The sequence below is a fragment of the Theobroma cacao genome, chromosome 3 (genome assembly GCF_053813885.1).
Source record: "Theobroma cacao isolate CCN51 chromosome 3, ASM5381388v1, whole genome shotgun sequence".
In the NCBI taxonomy this organism is placed as follows: Eukaryota; Viridiplantae; Streptophyta; class Magnoliopsida; order Malvales; family Malvaceae; genus Theobroma; species Theobroma cacao.
Window position 1 is genome coordinate 38,456,051 of NC_142641.1, and position 15,682 is coordinate 38,471,732.

Consider the following 15,682-nt stretch of genomic DNA (forward strand, 5'->3'; position numbering starts at 1 on the left):
GGGTGTTTATACGGCATCGTTTTGCTCTTTTTCTTTTATGTTGGAACGCAGCCTGTAGTGTTGTTTATTTTTAGATATATTACTTGCTGCTTAGTTATACAACTTATCTAGTTGTCGTTGCATGTGTTTGTTTGTTAAGCCATCAAAGGTCAAATGTTTTTCTTTTTTGGTTTTCTGTAATAGCCATTGTAAACAGTTGCTAGCACAAAATTCAATGCTTTTTTGTTCTCAACTGTATTTTCTCTTGTTTTTTTGTGCTTGTTACTGATCCGAGCTTTGCGGAGTGATTATAATCACGAGGCAAGAGTTAGTATAAATTCAAAAAATGAAAAAGGAATCGTTGGCTGGTTGATTCCAATTTCTTTGTTCTTGCTTTGTTCCTCGGTTTCTCTCTCTAAAAATTTATCTTTGATCCTTGTGAGCTTTATTTGAGTTTTTCTTCAAAGCAAAAGTCGTCTCACCTATGGTCTTCGTCAATGGCGTATGTGAACTCAATTTCTTGTGAATTTACATGAAGTTTCTTGTCAATAACACCCTTATTTATTTTTTTTTCAAAACGGGGCATTATGTATGAAAATTTTGTAAAATCAGTGTTGTTCATTGTTCATATGACCATGCCATTTTATTTTATTTTTTTGAAAAGCTGGATTTTATTCAATTCATGCTAAATTGTCAACCAAACGAAGGGAAGAAACATCCTCCTCCCTAAAAAAATAACACCCTGCAGATAACATCAAAAAACAGTCTACAGGTCCTAGCAACCTCAAGGTGTCCCCAAAAACAACACATTACACTCCCCAACCAGTAGTAAGGTTAGCACAACCTTAGCCACACACCCACAGAGGAAACTAGGAACAAAAATAAAAGCAGGGCCCCTATACATCAACACAATCATTCACAGAAGAATCCAACAAAACCAGAAATACAATCAAAAGGTTGAAAAACTCCCCTGTACACATCCAGGATCCTTTCAAAGTTCTCCACGTTGCTTGAAATACCCCTCCATCACCGCAGCTTAATACAAGTGACCCATCTCCCATGCATCTCCCTATTAACTAAAAGTTCTCAAAACAGAAGACTGAAGTTGAAGTCCCTCCTTTACTAAGGCATCTGCTCTCTGGTTAGCCTCTCTTCTTACATGTTGGATCTCCCACCCCTCAACTTCTCTTTTCAATCTTTCCGTTTGCAAAATCAGCTTTCTCATTCTCCATGGTGCCCCATCTGGATGCTTAATCCATTTTACAGCATTGCTGGAATCACTTTCGATGAGAAGCTTATGATTGTTCTTCCATCTTGAAACTGAAAAGATTAAAAAGGCTTCCTTAATTGCCATCATCTCAGCAAAATTAGAATCGGTCTCACTAATCGGTTTAGAAAAAATAATTTTGACTTCTCCTCTATGGTCCCTTAATATTCCCCCAATCCCTATCGGTCTCGGACAACCTCGAGCTGCACCATCCACATTAAACTTCATTTGCCCGTACCTTGGTTTGTCCCATTGTATTCCCTTCCTTTCTTGTCCCTTTTTAGGCAGCTGACATTGAATCGTGGGTTGTCTATAAACATTAAGAGCTGATGGATACTCCCTTGGCCATTTTGCATTCACCCAAGTTGCCACTCGAATCCTTGCAAGCTCCAGCACTTGATCAGTATTCCATTCTTTGCCTTGAAACACAGTTTCGTTCCTGCTTTTCCACACAGACCAAGCAATCGCAAAAAACCCCATTCTCTAAATCCTGCCATCCAAACCTCCTAATTGCCACTCATTCCACATAGCAAACAAATCCTTAACATTGCTTGGCAAAACCCAACCCATACCCCACATTCTACACCAGCCCATCCAAACCTTCCAAGACTTTCTACATGTAATAAATAGATGATCGCATATTTCCCTTACAACATTGCATAAAGCACATTGAAGCATATTTTTCAAATTCACACCCCTTTTGGCTAATTCATCTTTGACCCCGATTTTTCCTTGCAACAGTTGCCACATAAAGACCTTAATTCTAAAATGAGCCAAATTAGCCCACACATAATTCCATACTCTATCAACATTCTCATTCGATACATGGACGTACCTGCAAAAAGACTTTGTTGTGTAGTTGCCGCTCGTTTCTCTCTTCCACACAAGTTCATCTTTGAAATCCTTACAAAAGTGGAATTCTTTAAAGTTGTCGTGAAACTGCTCCCACTGCTCCACCTCCCAGTCAAAGAGTTGCCTCCGAAATTGAACATTCCATGCCCACCTCCCATCCTCCCAAATGCCAAATTCAGCAACCTTTCCACTTTTTTTCACTGCTAGAGCATACATCCTTAGGAAAACATCAGCCAATACAACACCTTCAATCCATTCGTCTTGCCAAAAATTCAAGTTTTCACCATTCCCTACAATAAGCCCAAAATTTGAATGTACCTGCAAAAAGAATTTGTTAGAAGGGGAAAGAGGGCTAATAATTTTTTCCACAAAGTTGACACTCTCCTATTTGCACTCGTGTTTGGCAAAAGCTCATTAGAATCGCAACCTATTTTCTGGACCAGAATTTATCTCCATAAGCTATCTTTTTCCTTCTCGTACCTCTAAATCCACTTGTTGAGAAGTGCCCTATTTTTGACCTCCAAGTCCACAAGCCCAATCCCACCACACTCCTTATAATTACAAACGTTTTCCCACTTCACATAATGAATACCTCTCTTCTATTCCGCTCATCCCCATAAAAATTTTCTTTGTAATTTCTCGAGCTCATATTTCACTTTCTTAGGCAATTGGAATAGGGACATGTAGAAAATTGGTAGACTTGCCAAAACTGACTTCAAAACCGTGACTCTCCCTCCCATAGACAGAATTTTGGCTTTCCAACCCGCTAACCTTGCCTCCATTCTATCAATCACTGGTTTCTAGTACTTAGTCGAATTATGATTGACACCTAATGGTAGTCCTAAATAAGTTGTCGAAATGGACCCCACTTGGCAGTCAATATGGTCTGCCCAACTCAACACCATGTCACGTTCGACCCCAAGTCAGATCAAGTGACTCTTGAGAAAATTTATCTTCAGCCTAGACACTTTTTGGAAGCACCTTAAAATTCTTTTAATAACTGAAATGTTTTCAAGAGACGACTCACTAAAAATTATTGTGTCATCGGCATATTGGAGATGAGTAATCATAAAACCATTGTTGCCTATCTCTACCCCTTTACATAAATCCAACTCTGCTGCTTTATTCATCATACAACTCAAAGCTTCCGCCACCATATTAAAGAGAAAGGGGGACAACGGGCATCCTTGCCTTAATCCCCTTTCCATACCAAATTGTTTCGTCGGTGAACCATTGACAAGAACTGAGATCTTCGCTGTGGTAATGCATTCCTTGATTCATCCTCTCAATTTCTCTCCAAACCCCATTTTTCTCATTATGAGATCTAAAAATTCCAGCACACACTATCATAAGCTTTTTCGAAATCAACTTTGAGAATCAACCCTCCCGACCTTTCCTTTTTCAGCCAATCCACTACTTCATTTGCTATTAACGAACAATCCATTAACTGTCTTCCACTCATAAAAGCAAATTGATTTCTACCAATGACCTCACCAATTATCCTTCGTAGGCGGTTGGCTAAAGTCTTGGACACTATCTTATACAAACTACCCACCAAGCTGATTGGCTTGTATTCACCCAAATTTGTAGGATTTTGCACCTTTGGAATAAGTGCAATAAATGAAGAATTTATCCCTCTTCCTAACTGTCCATTCTTATAAAAATCTTCCATGAAATTCATCACATCAGCCTTCACAACTTCCCAATGATTTTTGAAGAAGTTCAAATTGAAACCATCGGGACCTGGAGCTTTGTTGCCATCACATCCTTGAATCATCTCCCACACCTCTTCTTCCCCAAACGGAGTCTCTAACCTATGCGTTGAGTCATAGTTGAGCTTGTTAAAACGCCAATCCATGTCCTCTAATTCAATTACCTGTTTTTGACAATACAAACTTTCAAAATGATTTGCAATCTCATTTTTAATACTGTTAGGATCTACTCTCATCTCCTTATCGATCTGAATTTTCTCAATAAGATTAATTCTTCTTCTAGCTGATGCCATCGCATGGAAATACCTTGTATTTTGATCACCATCAGTCACCTATTTGACCCTTGATTTTTTAAGCCATTCTCTTTCATCCCTACGGTAAAGAGCCCATAACTATGCTTTCTTTGCAACAGTCTCTTCCTTCACTCTTTGATCGAAATCTTGTTCTTGCGCTTGCATCTGTAAATTTTTCAAGTCCTCTTCAGCCCACTGAATTTTAAGCTGAGTGTTCCCTAAACTTTTCTCCTTCAAATCCTTTATTTCAGCTTTCATTTCCCTGAGTTTATGCCAGATCCCCCTTCTTCCCATCCCTGAAAAATTCTGCTTCCCCCAAGCTCCTACCACTAGCTCTTTGAAGCCTTTTTCCTTCATCCAGTAATTAAAAAGCTTGAACGGCTTAGGTACCCAATCCATATTTTTAAACTTCGAAATGATAGGGCTATGATCAGAAAGTGAACTAGGGAGACATTCCTGTATGATTTCTTGGACGTATTCCACCCATTCAACTGTCAAAAGGAAACGATCAAGGCAACTGAAGACCCATCCCTCACGATACCCACACCATGTGTACTTATCCCCCATTAGTGGTAAATCCACAAGAGCCATTGAATCAATAAAATCACCAAACGCCTTTATTGATTTGCCAATTTCACCATTTCCAATTCTCTCATACTCATTTCGAACAGTATTAAAATCCCCTCCTAAGCACCACATCAGCTTCCTCCCTATCATTATATCAATCAATTCACACCACAGACTTCTTCTTGCCCTTTCTTCATTTGGTGCATAAACATTCACAAACCCACATTTTCTATTGAATTGATTAACCTTTTCGATTATTATTATGAAATTTTTATTCTCAATACATTCATCAATCTCTATGAAGTCTTCCCTCCATATACTTATGAGTCCTCCTAATCTGCCCATTGAACAAACTAATTTACCTCTGATGTTACCTCTCCCCCACAACCTCTTGTAAATTTCAATTTGTTCTTGTTGCAACTTTGTCTCCTGAAAAAATAACACATTTGGACTATTCTTTGCCACTAATTTCTTAACCATCCTTTTTTTTTCTGTTCTCCCTAATCCTCTAACATTCTAAGAAATGACTATCACTAAAAAACACAAAGTCTCACACATACATGGCTTCCATCGATTTATCAATTTTTGTTTCGTTTCAGTTTATGATCTTGAGCTTCAATTTCAGACAAAATCTTGAAAACGTCTTCCCGTTTCTTTTGGAAATGCATGCCTAATCTTTTGCCCATTTCCCAATTTTTCTTTGCCTCTATTTCCATTCTCTTCCTGACCTCCTGCTGTTCTCCTTTTGTTTCGCCTCCATCATGTGAGTCTTGGGGGTCACCTAGCCCGTATTATAACCGATCCCTCTTTTTTTTTTTCTAATTCTCCTTCTTTCACTTGCCTCCCCCGATCTCAAAACCTTTCCTCCGTGTGACCAAAGCCCCTATTTTGCTCTGCACTCTTATTTTTCTGACTTACTGTTTTCCTTTCCCGTCCTACCTTGGACTTGTTCCTTCGATAAATATCGAAAATGGTTTCTTCTGATTCTCCCTCAATTTTGCAGCTCCTTCCTCTGTTTTTATAACTCACCACATCTCCTTCTCTGATCCACTTCTGTTTCTCTGCTATTGACTTACCCCCAATCTTGCTCCTTCCTTTCCTGATTAGATTTTTCAGCATTGATGTACTTTGTGTCACATTGCTGTCAAGCATAATTGTACTTCATTTTTCCTTTAGCAAATCTTCACCCATTATGTTCACCGAGCCTCTGTTGCCTTCTGCCAGGATGGACTCTCCCTTCGTTCTTTTTCTCTCCATTTGGGTAGCCTCATCACAACTGCCCAAATTTTCCCCACTTACAAATAATTCTTTAGCACTAGTGTTTCCATCTATGCCTTTACACTTCTCATGAGCATTTTGGGCCCTTTTTTCAAATCCATTCAATCCATTCTCGCTTCCCCGACTATTCGCTGGGCTGTACCCCCGCTGACCAGGACATTTCTTTTCTTTAATCGCCTTTTTTCTCTTACTGCTTTTATTTGACCCCAGCTGTTGGCCCGTCTCACTTGCTTTGACTCCTTCTTGGGTCACTTTTTTAGCCCCATCTTTCTCCTCTGCCTCTTTTTCACTTGGACTCGTGTCCTCCTCCTTGCCTATCCATTCTCCGTTTGAATTTGAAATATGCTCTTTTTTCGCCCAATTCATTTCAAACATTGACCTCCTTTCTATCTCTGACTCTCTTTCGTCAGACCTTTCCTCACTAAAGTGGCCATTTTTCATAGGCCTAGCTAGTAGGCTTTGCAAACTTTCTTCCTCTCTCATTCTTGCAACAGTCCTTATACAATTTTCCTCGATTGGTGTGCAACCACCGGACTCAACCCAATCTACATGTTGGCCTTCCTCCGACCATCGACTTGCGGCTTAGAGTTTGATGTCTTTTCACCATAGCTGGAAGCTCTCACCCTTGGTTCACTTTTAATAACGTTCACTATCGTAGCTATGATGAAATAGTCTCTTCCATTAACCTTGAGATGAGTGTACATCGTTATCTGCTTCAAAGATTTAACCTCCATACAAATTAAAGCTTGATCAAGTCTCCAGCTTTCCTTGGTGTCCTTGTCGGCCTTTATGAATTTTCCCCACGTGCCCCCTATAGCTTTGAAACTACTTTCATGCCATACATGAAGTGGAATCTCTTCAAGTTTGACCCAGACACTGACACTCCTTTCATCTTGACCAACACAATACGGTGACAGGGAAGCAAACCACGGTTCAAACAAATCCATGCATCTGTCCAAGTAATCCTACATTTTCTGTCTGTCTCTGAACGTTACCAAGACGAAGAGCCCTCCTACTGGACGGACCTGTACCAAAATTCCTTCCCTGAACAACGAACATTCCACTGAACCACAATTTATTGGGCTTCTTAGTTGTCCCAAAGCACTTCTCCCCAACCACTCAAGATCTTCCTCCTTTATGACCACACTGGTGATTTTTCTGTTAACAATTTCATTTCCCGACTGTTCCTCTTGATCCCCTTTGTTACCCATCGGAGTATTTGCTACCAGTGTTTCCTTAAAGGTTCTGCTGTTCTCTCCCTTCCCCTTTAAGATTCTATTCTCCAGCACATCACCATCTCTGTTCGCTTTCAGATCTTTTGGCTTTTCGGCTTCAGTACCCTTATCCGCCTCCCATTTATCTTTCAACCATGCCCAAGAAGATTGCTCTTGCCAGTTCCCGTTCCTCCTTGTACCGCACAAAAGCATACCTGGTTGCCGTGCTTCTCTTAGGGTGAGGAAGAAAGATATCAACCACCACTCCAAATTCATCAAAGAACCTTTTAGTTGCCTCCATTCCACGTTCTGTTGAAGATTTCCTACAAAGGCCGTGAACAGAGTTCTTCTCCATCTCTCCACTCCCAAGGATCCCTTTTCCTACCTCCAACTGTATTTCGATGCTCCTGATCCCTATCGCCCTTAGCCTGGTTTGGGTTCGCGATCCTCTGAGCATGCCAAACATCTCTACCTAGACCACTCTGTCTCGCCCCCACTCCCTCTCTCGCTCTAAGCTCTCTTTCTCTCTCTCTCGCTCTAAGTTGCTGATCCATTTTTTTAGAATTTAAAGCAAAGCGAATACTAGTAACCTAACTTTGTTTTCCTAGCGTCGCTGCCGTTGGCTGACCATGCCATTTTATAATCGGAACAAACCTCATTAGCCTAAGGAATTTGCCTTGCTAGCAATGACCGAAAGAATTGGAGTATAAACTGCTAGCAGTCCATTTATTGTGATCTAACATGGGATAGTAGTTTATCATACTAATAAGTAGCTGATATAATAAAAATATCCTAAAGCTAGGCCGTACGTGATTGACATTGACTAGAACTAGTGTTCATTAATAGATGCAAGCATTAAGCTCATGTATCATGTCGACACCAAGTGACATACATACAAGCTTGGTAGTGTTGATATGACTTCATTATTGGTATTATATCTGGGTTCGTCAGGGTTGGGGGTTGTTTATGTATGACTATAGATTTGTTTAGAGAATGGATGTGGACTTGTTGACCCAAAAACAGGAGAAACAAGGATTTTTTTTATCAATCACTCTAGTCAAGCCTTAGACGCCGGGGAGTATTTAATTTTGGGAAAGGGGCATACAATACATAATTGGAAATGGATTGACTGTAAGGCAAGCGTTTTGATGTGTTTGGAGGCTAGTTTTGCTCCCATGGACAGTTATGTCGAGAATGAGTATTTGAGTAAGGCAAATCAATTACTCATAATAGATCCACTTTTCAATCCCTCCCAGAGTACAAAGCACAATGAAATATGGGTGCATCCTTGACTTGCTCTGCAGGACTAAACTCTATGATGAAACTTTGGTCCTCTGGTGCTGATAAAACTATGCTTGAAATAAAAACCAGCAGCAGGTTTGTAGCTTTCTCCCAATAAACCTTACTAGACAATTTCCTACAACCTGAGTCTAATGAGAGTTTTGTGGCAGTGATTGTTGACTAGTACCTGGTGAAGAAAATACGTTCCTTGTGGTTAAGCTGAAGACTGAGCCTTCTGTTTAGCAAGAGTGCAGCTTCTTCACCTGTTACTAATAAAGTCTTCCTGCCATTTTTACTTCATTGGCAAGGCATCTAGGATTTTCTCAAATCAAAAAACGATGATCAACTTTAAGTCTAGATGTAAGATACAGTTGATAAATAGGTTAAGCATCCGCTAACCCTCTGAACAGAATCCATTTAATAGGCTTCTGCATTTCTTACAATTTATGGTCGCATTTCAAAATATATAGTAGTACTAAAGAAGATTACAGTTTTCTACTGACTTTTTGTATCTGAAAATAGAGATGCAATACTTCAAATTCTTTAAGCCTGCCTCTTTTAGCATCAGAAATCAAGTGCAGCAGTCCTGCTTGTGAAGGTAGCTAAGCTGATGCAGACTTTCACTCTTGTATGAAAGTTGTTTCCACATTCATTTAAAAACAACAATGTTTTGGACGGTTGATTTGATTTATCAGACAGCAATATTTTTTTTAATTAATTAGTTCCAGGTGTTGATGCCAATCTTACACACACATCTGATAAACTACTCGGACAAGTCTAATATGAGCTAGGATGGGAAAGTAATTTAGATTCTGGAGATTTTGGAGGTATGAGGTTTTAAAATAGTCTTCTTCTATAGTGAGTCAAATTTTTCTTCAATAAATCAACCAATAATGTAATGAGGAGGATGCAGTTGTTTCCTACTGTTTTCTGAAGTAGAACTATAATGTACGAACTGTCATTAATCTGGATTTCGTGCTTTACTCCTGAGTGAAGGAGTTCAAAGCTGAATGGCACAAAAACAGAACAAAAGGAAGTGAGCAGAGGACAGATTTTGGGACTGCAACGGCAATCATGTATGTCAAGTTTCTTACATTGTTCTTATCAAGTATAGCTTTTCTCTCATTGAAATGTGCATACAAGAATACAATAATGAAATGAAAATGCATATTTAATGTAACATCATCTGGTGGCGATTCTGACCATATAACCTTGAAAAAAAAATTCAGGGTATGTACCTCTGTTCATCTGGCAATTCCGATTCTGTAGTTAAACCTTTGGCTTCAATGTTGAGTTGACTGCAGTTTTTTTTGAATTTTAGAGCTTACACTTCAAAAGTTTTCTGATTTAGAGCTGTGTATCTCCACCGCTCCTTCTCCACAAAGTCTGCATCCAGAAACTGAGCAATGAAGGCCCAAAGCTTATAAATGTCCTCAAAATTGGCTAGGAACCCCAATGCAGCTGTAACTACAGATATTCCCATATCATTTTTATCTTTTCCCTTGTTTCCATCCAGACCCTTGGCTTCATTACTTCTTCTCTCAATGACTTTGTCCTTCTCTTCTTGATACTTGTCTGTAAAACATATATGGTGTAGGAACCCATAGCTGAGAGAAATGTTGCTACGATCCGCGAGTTTCTGTACAAGAACGGGTTCAACTTTTTCTCCCTTCCAATCAAATACATTGAATGCGATTGCTGGTCCCCGATCAAATTTTATTTTTGGGCCATATATTCTAACTAGGGGAATCCCCTTTGTGTTAGGATGCTGGAGTTTCAACAGAGCATTAACAAGCCAATTGATGAGGCACCTTGCTCTATTACTAATTGTTACCAGTCCTAATGAATCCACCTGATCCAAGCCCCTACATTCAACCTCTCCTTCCTGTTTCAGATAATCCTCTTGAATTATATCAATAGCCTTCTCTGATTCTGAAATTTCAGTCGTTTCCAAGCCTTTCAGTTTTTCAGCAATATCTGCATGTTGAATCTCATAAGTTTTCCCCACTTCAAATCTTCCAGATTGTGAAGCTTGGACAGGAATAGGGCCTGAGATGGAGCTTGGTGTAGCTGGTTTATCTACTAGTAAGTTGGGCTTAGATGTCTGTTCAACTTCAGAGTCGGTGCCGGAAGATTCAGTTACTGAACGAAACAGCTTCTCAGCGGGAATAAGACCTACCATCCCTGAACTTGTGGAAGTTTCTAATACCGAAACGGTTGATTTCTTGGCAAAGAGGCATGCAAATCCTGAAGGGTTTTCTCCAAAAACCTTGTAGAAAGAACAAATGAGGAAGTCTGGACGAAAGAGTGAGAGGCCAAAGCTGTCCATGTCTTTTGGTCCCAATGCACACGCATCAATCAACACATGCCACCCATTTTCCTGTGCGATGCTCATCCAGAGGTAGGGATATCTGGCTCCAGTCATCCTTGAATGAAGCGGGAAGACAAAAAGACCTCTTTTTTTCTTCTTCTTTTCCTTGCTCTCAACCATTTTTCTCAGTTTTGATGACTGAATTCTCAGTCTTGGCCATGAGAATTCTGCTGACATCACTCTAGCCCCCTTTTTCTCGGAGCTATTGTTCATGGCTTCAATTGCCTCACTTTCATAATCATAGACTGTTAAAAGCTTCCTATTAGACTGGAAGGGGTAAGATTCTGCAAGAAGTTTGAAAGCTGATGTCTTATTCGCGGTGAAAACCATGCAGTAATCATTTTCTGAAACATTAAGAAAAGTCATGATCCTCTTCCTGATCGCAGATTCCAGCTCTGATGCTGGTCCACCATGAAGTAGCTGTGTCTTGAGATTCCCTGTCTTGTAAGACACACCAAAGAAGGGAATATCCAAAATTGGAGGAGGTGATTGTGGTGGCACAGGGTAGGAAGAAGAGGCAATTCGACATGTTGGAGACTGGTGTTTTTGTGGTTGGGAATAGGAAAAGAGGCCGATGCCAAGATAATCAAGGCAGGTACGGTTGGAGAGCGAGAGATGATAATATTCTTGGGCTCGTATTTGGTCAACTTGATAGGTGTCAGAGTACTGTGGATAAGCTTTGGTGAATTCAGCAAGCGATTCTTGCACAGATGGAAGAGATTCATGATTGGTGAATTGGGTGTTTGGGAAAATGGAGGAAGTAGTTTTCGATGCAAAGTCACGGCGACAAGCTGCGGAAGTGCTTGTGGGTTTGGAGGCTCTGCTCTGAGGCTCATGTGCGCTGAGGAAAGGGAATGGGCAGCAGCCATGGAGGCATACTTGCGATTCCTCTTTTAGGCAAGCGGATTGCGTTTTTCTGTTCTCTTCCATCATTGATCTTGATATTTTTTCATTGGTTTCTCTTTCTCCACCCTTTTCTTCATTGTTGGCTTCTTTCAAATCAGCTTTCATGGTTTTATAAGCACTATTTACACTCTACAAATGGATGTTTTAATTTGTTTTATGTGCTACTTGTTTTATAATAGACGGGGGTGGCCGATGAGTCAGTGTGAATGAAGTCATAGACCAAGTCACTTGATCAAGTTGACCTCGTCTCCCCTCTGTTTTGAAGTTGACTTCCACATGTCCCTACTTGAAGGTCGTTATCCTCATTTACACCACCCCTATCAGCCCCTTGATCATCATCATCATCATCATTATCAGTTAAATGCTACAAATCAATCAGCAATTCATTGAAAAAGATCAACCATGGAGGAAATTCACGGGTGCCCAAAAAATGAAACAGGGTGGTCATGTTCATACAAGATCATATCACTGAAACAAATAGAACCAAAGGTAGTTGTCACATGATGATGCCCATCCTCCCAACAGGGATTTCGGTATCTTTCATTACTTCCTTGAACGGTAGAGGTGGGAAACTGAAAGCAACAACTGTTAGTGGACGACAGAACCGCCTTTAATTCTGCCAGCATTATTGATGCTTATTGTTAGAGGAAAAAGCCTCTTTAGAATGCTTCTAAGTTGCTTCAAGCTGAAGGCTTTTGAGGTCCAAAGGGGTTTTGGCCCCATTTCTTAGCATCGCTCTCTGATTCAGTCCAAGTGAGTTTCTTGACGGATTGTGACTACGGGGTCATTATTGTACAAAAACAACATAAAAACGCCCATCCCCAAAAACCCATTCAACCAAATCTTATCTAATTCTTATCAGAAAAACATATCAAACTTCTATTTTTGTCCCTCCTGACCTTGAGTTAATTATATTCAATCAATTAGCTTTTGGTTTCTTGCATTTAGAGTCAAGTCCCTTTGTGGTCCATAGTTTTCTTGAGGTATTAAACTTGGAAATTTAGCGTGCGAGAGCCAAAGTTTGTCCAAGGAATGATGGGCACAAATCCTTTATCAGCCAGGGAAAGTGGGAAAAAGAACATCATTGGTCTTAGGCAATGATTAAAAGCAAAAGTTAAGAAAAGGTAAACCGAGAAAATGGAAAGGAGGGTACTAGTTGAAATTTTTTCCTGCTCATGGCTTCACCATTAAATTTGTTGGAAGCCACACTTTTTTCCACTTTACGATGTGGAGCTTATAATCTTATGATTTTCAAAGTTTTCAATCAATGTGATTCATAGGATTAATATAATTGAAACCGTGTTAAATTTTGACTCCTTTTCTACTTGGACTAAAACCAAAAAAAAAAGGAAAATAGAAATGATAAAAGCCATATGGGAACTTATCATATTTGTGTTTCTTTTTTTAAAAAAAAAAAGAAAAATAAAACGTAACCACATAACTTTTCGAGTAATAAATGAACCAGAAATATATGCTTAAGTTTATATCTGGATGTGCTACATTCCAAATTAAAAAATGAGAGATAAAAATAACACATATTTTAAAGATAAAAATATAATAAATACCCTTTTATTCAAACTATTCGGATCGATATTTCAGATATGTTATGAAATTGTTCTCTCTTTAGATAAGATGACAAACACTAATTGGTGGAACATGCGCTGCTTCGGCTGCCGTGGTATGCTTACAAGAGAGAAACCGTTAAAACTCTTGATGCAAAGTGGAAAATGGCAAAGCGACTTGGTCTAGAAAAATAAGCCGAAGATCAACTTGTCCTTTAAATGTTTCTTCATATTAATCCTGTCGTAACGTGCGGGTCCGGGAACTCGACCGCCAGACGCGAAAGTGAAGATAAATTAAACTCACTAAAAAAAATTAAACTAGGAGTCGCCACCAATCTTTTTTACTAGGTGCGATTGGTCATCTATTGACTCAATTCTAATCGATGAAAACTTAAATTAATTTTAAACCCACCGAAAAGAACCTTAAACTGGTCTACGATTTTTTTTTTTTAGATCTAGATTCGGGAGTACGGTTACACCCGAGGAAGGATTAGCACCCTCGGGATGCCCGTTCCATGAACGGTACCATTTTTAGATTATCCTATTAGGCTTTAATTTTTAATTTTACTATATTTCCTTAATTATTATTCTTTTATTTGATCTCCTATTTAACTTAAAATGGAATGCAAATGGGTGGCAAGATGGAATGCATGACGTGAGATAAAAATGCCGGACGAATAACCTTTTATCGAGGATATTTTCTCGAATCCGCCCATCATACTGGTGGGACTCGAGATATTCTCTCACCTAGGGAATTATCCGAGAAACTCGCCTTCACAAATTCGACGGATAATTCCCGTCATCGGGGTCATCGTACGTTTTCTTTTTAAAACAATATTTTTGTGCATAATGAACCTAATTCGGGCAAAAGCCTTATATTAAAGATGGTTCTCGAGCCCTCCCATCATACTGGTGGGACCCGAGGACATCTTTTCACCTAAGAAACTTTTCGAGAAATACCCGCCTTCGCAGGATCCCCGGAAGATCTCATCATCGGGGCTTAAACTCGAATACAGAAATATTTATATGCGATGATATGCATGATGTAACATATATATGCTATGCTAATGCAATTACCTATTTTTGATTTATTATTGTTTAATTGTTATTTTCATTTTATTTTATTATTATTTTTTATATTATCATGTTTTTCTATTCTATTCCTTATTATTATTTTTTATACCTTACATTTTTTGTTCTAGATTTCTCCTATGTTTTCCTTTTATAATTAGATAAATTATTTATGATTCCGTGTTATTTTTAGTGAACAAGAATTTTATTATTATTTTTTTATTTTTTATTTTTTATATTTTATAATTATTGTATTTAATAATTTTTGTATAGTCAAATTCTTTATTTATTAAAATTTCGGGATCTTGAAATCGAGGCTCTCCCATCGTACTGGTGGAGCCTTGATTCGGATTCCGAACCTAGGGAATATAAGCCCGAGATTGCGACTTCTCGCGTCCTGACCGATCATCCCATCATCGGCATCAAATTAAGCAGTTATCTTATTTATATTAAATAGTTCTTTATCTTATCCTATTTTCATTCTCTCTCCATTTATATAGAACTACCTTTTTCACCTAATTTGATTTTTTCATATTTTGTTTCATCATATTTTAATTCTAATTCTTCCTAATTTATTTTCACTCTTATTATCTCTACATAAATTTTCATGACTATGTATCTCGTAAATATGTTCCACATTTCATCTTTTCCCACGTTTATATATTTTTTAAACAAACATTCTAAATCTAATTATGTGCATATATTATCAATCTAAATAAATCTATTTTTATCATTAAATGTTTACTTTTCCCCATATTTACTACTTAAATAAATTCATTACTCTTTAAATAATTAAATGTTTATTTATTTCTTCATATATATTATGCTTGGGTATGTTTTTTAGTTAAATAGCTATTTCACTTGATTTATTATTATTTGTTATATAAACAAATATATAGGTATATTCTTATATTTTTTTTTATATATCGTCTTTTTTTTATATATATCGTTAAACATTCTATTTTTATCCTCCTTGATTTTTATATTTTCCTTCTTTGTTTTTTTTTTATTATTATTTCTATTTTCTCTTTACATCTAATCATTTTAAAAGTATTTTATCTTTTTATTTTACCTAATAACATACTAAAACTAATTTTACCCTTCTATCAAACATTGGGCCAAACACAACCACAAAGACCAAATCAGAAGAAAAATTTACCTTTTATGGGCTAAAGTGGCCCAAGATAACCGGATCACTCCAACTGATCTGCTTCCCAAGGCCTTCAAACCACTCCCAAAACGCAACGTTTCGGTGTCTTGTTCAGCAGCCCTTGGTGCGCCCAAAACGACGCCGTTTAGAGGGAATAAAGCGGGCTTTGGGTGAGTTAC

General features: G+C 38.4%; 1 protein-coding gene across 1 annotated transcript; it reads right to left on the bottom strand.

Moving 5' to 3' along the window:
- Positions 1-706: 706 nt before the first annotated feature.
- On the bottom strand, positions 707-11,898 carry LOC18605473 (Pyridoxal phosphate (PLP)-dependent transferases superfamily protein). Its single transcript, XM_088804506.1, has one exon. It carries the CDS (start codon positions 11,823-11,825, stop codon positions 9,768-9,770), a length of 2,058 nt encoding a protein of 685 aa, XP_088660632.1. The 5' UTR covers positions 11,826-11,898; the 3' UTR covers positions 707-9,767.
- Between the last annotated feature and the right edge of the window lie 3,784 nt (positions 11,899-15,682).